This window comes from Idiotropiscis lumnitzeri, chromosome 17 (genome assembly GCF_059441095.1).
Source record: "Idiotropiscis lumnitzeri isolate Australia: NSW breed Sydney's pygmy pipehorse chromosome 17, RoL_Ilum_1.0, whole genome shotgun sequence".
Taxonomy (NCBI): Eukaryota; Metazoa; Chordata; class Actinopteri; order Syngnathiformes; family Syngnathidae; genus Idiotropiscis; species Idiotropiscis lumnitzeri.
The window spans coordinates 12,672,104-12,678,442 of NC_142407.1; the positions used below are offsets into that span (position 1 = coordinate 12,672,104).

The 6,339-nt window shown below is 38.8% G+C and overlaps 1 protein-coding gene across 3 annotated transcripts in view; it reads right to left on the minus strand.

The window, feature by feature from the left end:
• The window catches only part of LOC148320310 (seizure protein 6 homolog), a 70,092-nt gene extending 64,231 nt beyond the window's left edge, over positions 1-5,861 (minus strand). For all 3 annotated transcript variants that reach the window (XR_015839596.1, XM_088279676.1, XM_088279675.1), the window contains exon 1: positions 5,406-5,861. Coding sequence is in view for 2 of the 3 variants with exons in the window: in XM_088279676.1 (XP_088135802.1) it covers positions 5,406-5,463 (58 nt within the window). In the remaining variant the exon portion in view is untranslated. The remainder of the gene's footprint in view (positions 1-5,405) is intronic.
• Positions 5,862-6,339: the final 478 nt, after the last annotated feature.

A 6,339-nucleotide genomic window follows, 5' to 3' on the forward strand; every position in this document is an offset into this window, starting at 1 on the left:
ACCTCTCCCATAATTATCTGGAACCCATTTGAGGCCTATCCAATCTGTGAGACTGATTATACAAACAGGAAGGGAAATGCTTTTTGGGGAAAAGCCAGTTTCTTCCTCCCACAATGGCTTCGACATCGGCGTCAAGCCATCATTATCATCATTAGAATCGGGATTTATAGATTTTAGAATACATTCCAGAGTTGGTTGCCAAGCTTAAGGAAATACATCATACATATAAGACACGGCTATCGCTGAACATCAAGAATTGAGTACAACTGAGACTAACATTCCGAGAATCCCGCAGTTATTCGGATTCTAAAATGTCTGAGATGAATAAGGACCAAATAAGGATCAATAGCGACGTAAAAATTTATTCCACCCTCAAATATATCGATATTCGAACAAACGTAAAGTGTGAGGCGTACAAATTTTGTCGTGGTTTGATAAATCATAAAAAAAAATAAATAAATAAAAAAACTCATTCAAAATCGTATTACTAGCTTCTTGTGTGCGCAATCTCCCCGAAAATTGAGCGCTGAGATCACTGAGGTTTATTTCGCCGGGAGCTACTCTCTTTGCCGTGAGATCCCAAAACATCCCCGCAAAAAAATAAAAAAAATTCTTTTCCATTTGACAAATAAACCTTCACACTTTTGAGGGAGCAATACGTGCGGCGAGGACTCAAATTAGGATGCACGCAACATTCTTGCCGGAGCGAGCGAGGCATTTGCACATGAAGAGACGAAAATGAGTCGCATTCAGCCAAGCTGTGAGCTCCACCTCGGAGGCGGTGAAAGAGACGGAGACGGGCGCAGAAAGGGGCCGAGGAAGGCGTGCGTCGCAGTCTTGGAGCGTCAAGGGCGGAAGGGGGGGGGGGGGGTCATCCTGGCATAATGACTCTCATTTAGAAGTGACAAGGCTTGGGAAAATTCAACTAATTATGACAGCACACAGATGCTGAATAGTCCTTGATGAACTTAATCACCAGCAATCCAACAAACAGGTGTTGCGTGATTTCCATTACCTCCCCTCAAATTACGGGGGCGACGCCGCTTCAAGCAATAATCGATGCCGGAGAAGAATTATCTCGTGATATCCCGATAGCTCAGCACATTTGATGAACATCTTGGAGCATGAGCAGCCCTTGAAATACTCGAAAAATCGCACGATAGTCCTCTAGACGGCAAATAATTTATTCAGTTAGACATGAAATACTTTTTAAAGATTATTAAGTGGAAATTTGACCTTCAAAAAAAAAAAAAAAAAAAACATTTCAAAATCATTGGCTGCTTGTGATGAAGGCAATTAAAAAAAAAAATTACAACTTTCTTTTTGTTTTATAATATTGGCGAACTTTACAACTAAATTTTACAGCTCAGAGTTGAACAATAAAGTGATTTAAAAGATCAGCCAGATTGATCAATTTGCCAGTTCATAAATGCACATTCACCGTACATTTGTAGTTGGCAAAGTGGTTGGGAAAAAAAGTAAATTAGTGTGTAGGAGGAGCCTCGGAGAAAAAACGCTTTTGTTCCCTCGGCTCTGACTTGAATATGGCCGAGTAATGAATAACCTTTGTCAATCCACGAATGCCTCATCCGGTGCGAGGAAATGATTTCTGCCCTTAAACGACTAAGACAGAAGTTGTTATTGGCGTGTGAATTTCAAGCTTCCATCTTGGAAACATTTTTTTCTACCTTGAGTGGGATGTCATGGAGAGCTGCTCAGAAGTCATTTAATGAGCTTGAGGATAGATAAAACATGCCTGACTCTCTGACTGCTGATCATTGTTAACTGGAAGCAATAAGGTGTTGGCGTAAAGATAATAGGGCTCAGCTCAGTGTCGTTAAACTTTATAAAACTCTAAAAGTGGCTTTGCAGGCCTGACGAAAAATTCAGCGGATGCAACACATAAATATTTAACAGGACCTGATATTATAAATGTGTTTTAAGATGCTACTATCATCCTTTAAAAAAAAAAAAAAAATATATATATATATATATATATATATATATACATTTTTTTATCATGTGTCTTCCTCAATATTCTGGAAATGTGTTTGGTTTTCTTGGGCACAAAAGTATTGAATTTTTTATTATAGTTATTTTTATTTTATTTTAACTTTTTTTTTTAATTCAGTAGTTTTAAATCATTTTTATAGCATCTTTATTCGTTTTTTTTTAGTTTTTAGATTTTTCGAAATGACTGTTGTAGTGTACTTTTTTTTAGCTTTAGTATTATATTTTTTTAAGTATATTTGTGGGTGCAAGATTTAAAAAAAAAAAAAAAGGATCATTAATGTCAAATAATTACATTTAAAATGAACCTCAAAAGCTCATGTATGAAATTAATTGACAAAAATTATTCTGGTTAATTTTGTCAACGTAAAATGAAGGATTTTTTAAAAATTCATTTATGCATTTTCAATTCTTTAACAACATTTTTATTTTCAATTTTAGTGTCTTGTCATTTTGTTCATTTGCTGTTTCAAGATGGGACAAGGTGGAAGTCCTAACCATGGGCGTTCTTAGCCCATTTTTGAGGGGGTCAAGCACCCCCTATTGGATCCCAGCCCCCCTAATATTTGAGAGATTTATAGGCCTATTTATGTTTTTATTTTTCCTGTATGTCCTTTTCAAACAAGCAAGAAAAGTGCATGTAAAAATAAAAGAATACAATTTAATGCTTAAGGTCAATTTATTAAAAGAATATGAAGCACAATTGAGGTTAGCATGTTGGCGTGGGAAAAATAAATTGCCCAGCCCTGGTGCCAAATGCAATTTTATCGATGTTTAGGAATTAAAAAAAAAATAAAAAATTAGTATTAATAATTGCGAAGGTATGAGGCACAGCGCAAGTGAGCAGATGTCACACTTAGCAAAAAGTTTCAAACTAATTATTCTGCATGTGACGTTGTCGCCGAGCGGCTCACTTATCAAGCTCATTAAGTTATCTAGGCAAAGCTCGGGCAAAGCAATCAAGGGAAAAAAAAAAAAGGTTTTAGATGACTATCCTCTTCTCTCTGCGTTGACAATAAAAAAAATGTGATGTCATGACTTTGAACAAAAATAAGCCGAAGCAGCAACGCCAAGGAATTAACAAAGGAATAATCCTCGAAAGCGTTGTCGTTTGCCGGTTGTGTCGTTGCATGTCGAAGCCAATCACATGAACAGGTAAGCGTCAACAAAAGAAATATTATCAACAATAGACGCAAAACAGAAAGACGACAGTCGTGCATCACATGGACTCCATCGGGCTTTGACAAAGATGCTTTTGTCACTCCAATTCGCATCTTCTCAAATTCTCGCCGCTAATGTGCGCAACTCAAACTGGCGAATGAAAGCATTGTGTGAGTTTCTCAATGCACTGAATGTCAGCTTTTTTTTTTTTTTGGGGGGGGGGGTTGCAAATTGAGTCAAGTCGACGACAACAACCGGCAGCAGCTCACGCTTTTGAACCTGCGCGCCATTTTGACCTTCTTAAAAACACAGATGATTAAAAATTGAAAAACTATGAGCTGGCTTCTGCTGGCTAAGCATCAAATTCACTAATGGAAGCTGAAAATTTGTATTTTTTTTTTTTTTTTGGCGCTAAAAATAGTTGCCTCCTGCATTTCTCTTCTCCCTGGAGTTTTGAGCACGGAACACACCATGCAGGTGAAACACTCAATTATTCCGACGTCTTCCTCACCGCTGTGCATTAGTGTTTACTCAATCAAACATTTCCAAAATATCAAATGGATGCGGCGAAGGGCAAGAACACAAACGATTGCATTTGCCCATTACGGACGTCGAAACGCCAGTCGAGGGATAGAGCACATTTCCGCCACCTGATATTCAATCAGCGGCTGTTTTGTTTTGTTTTGTTGATACTGTAATATATTGTGGCAGGCGCTGCACTCGAATTGCACCTCATTTGAGATGAGGCTGCGATAGGAGCAAATGAAATAGGCACACGCAATATGAATTCATTTTCACACTTCTCGCATTTAGTTTGAGACTGATTTTTTGTTTTTTTCCCTTTTTTCAGCCTGAGCCATGAACGGCTGCAACGAAACAAGGGCGTCCAAAAAAAGCATCACCGAAATGGCCGTAATCTAAAATGCACAATCCAGTGACAATCATTCCCAGGAGTCGGCTTTTGCAAACAATCACAATTTCTTTTGTTATTATTTTCCTAGCCGGCAGAGTTGTTCCTTCTATCGCATTCTAAATGAGTTTTTGAAGTTGAGGTTCAGAAAAGCTATCGGTCTCATCCTTCGCTTTACGATATTTCATCATTTTCCGGCAAAATGTTCCCAAGTCGTACTCGAGCACGCAGACGAAGTTGACGAGAAGTCATCCGAACAGCGAGCTGCTTGTAAGGATGAAGGTGAGGCCAGATGCACAATCCAAAAATAATTAGGACAAGGCCACCGTGCGTGAATCCATCGCGACTTCCCACGAGCACTCGACTGTGTCAAACAGCTTGGTCAATAATCTTCAGCAATTCCTGAGGATTAGAGTCTTATTACTGAACACCGTCTGTCACACAGACCTCCGCGGCCAAATAAGTCACTCTCTGGCTCTTGTTTTTTTTTTTTTGTTGTTGTTGTTATTTTTTGCTGGGCACTCCAATCAACTCCTACACACCCCGCATGCATGTGGAATTGATGGATGGAATACAATATTTGATTGATTTGTGGCCAGTTAAAATGAGTTTCTTGGTGTGTTTTGCTTTATTTAAAGAGTCTCGGCGTGGTTTGATGGAGTGGCTGAATAAAGATCCATTTGCGATTAGTAATACTTTGCTTGCAATGGAGCCTGTGGAAGAGGGTTGTTTTTTTTTCTCATTTCCTGCACACTTTAGGAGTTTATCAGGTTTTAACAATTGCTGATTTGGATTCATTATGTGTGTAGGTTTGAATGCAGAATGCAGAAAAAGTCCAATGGATCTGCATGATGGATTTTGGATTATATTTTTCATGCTGATGAATCGATGATGTGCCACATCAAGTTTGTGGAATAAGTCAGGGTCTGAATTTAAAATACACTTTTGGCTTCTCTCTCCGTGTAGTTTGGTTTAATTGACTTAAATCCAAGCTTAGTTCACATACTAGATGACGTTTTGCATGGTTGTTTATTTATTATTTATTTATAATGAGCCACTAACTTTGTAGAATAAGTCAGTGGATGACTTTTACCATCACCCGTTTTTTTTTTTGTGTGTGCAATTTGGTTTCATTTGCGCAGCTTGGTAGAAAAAAAACAACATTTTTTTCGGTTTTCCTTGTCAAATAAAAAAAGCATAAATAGACATAAAATATACACCCCGCTTGCTTCGTTGCAGACGTCAGCACCTTGCACCCGTGCTGTTTTTTTTTTTGTTCGACACACGGACAAGAATCGAAAGAAAAGTGCACGTAAGTTCTTACCTCGCCCGTGGCTCGTGGCCGCGGCAGCTGCGAGAAGCACGAGAAGCGTCGCCAGCATGCTCGTCAACGTGCAAGCTCGTCTCGCACAATTCAGCTCTTCTTAGAAGTCGAGGTCGCGCGGCGACAAAATAACGTCCTTGTGTCGGCGGGGCGACCAAAAAAAAATAGGGAGAAAAAGAAAAAAAGAAAAAAAGCACGGAGACGAAGGGAAAGCAAATCGTGAGATTTGAACGTCCGTAAAAATGCAAAGTTGAATCCGTGACGCTTTTGGTTTTGTTTTGTTTTTTTTTCCTTCGGCCGCTTCACGGCGACAGGCGATAATAATCAAGTGAAACGCGGAGGTCCTGGTTTAATTCGGACGCCCAGTAAGCGGATTGTGGCTGTGAGAGCTGGCGGCACATTGGACGAAGACGGCAGAGCGAGTCGTCAGCACCGAGGACAGCTCCTACTCCTAGCGTCAGAAGACGGAACAACCTCCGTGGAATTTGGGGGGGGGGAGGGGGGGGGGGCTTCAACGTTCATTTGAGTCATGTGACACTCTCAGGACACAACATTAGGAACACGTGGCTGGATACGGTCTCTTTTAATGGCTCTTTTAGTGACAGTAAAATTGTCAATAGCAGGGAAGAGACAGGAGATAACAGGGTTTGGTTCCATTTAGATTTTAGCGAGGCAGGCGACTTGACATTGATTGGCAATTATGTATTTTTTTTTTTTACATTTAGCACTTAGTAGATGACTCACAACGTGCTTCAAATGTAAAAAAAAATTCAAAAGTTTAAAACAAGAAAGGATGTGTAAATTATAAATTTGAATAAAAACAATCTGATGCATTATTTATGATGATGATGATGATGAGGATTATTATTATTATTATTATTAATATTATTATTATTATTATTATTATTAATAATAATAATGTTAATGTTAATAT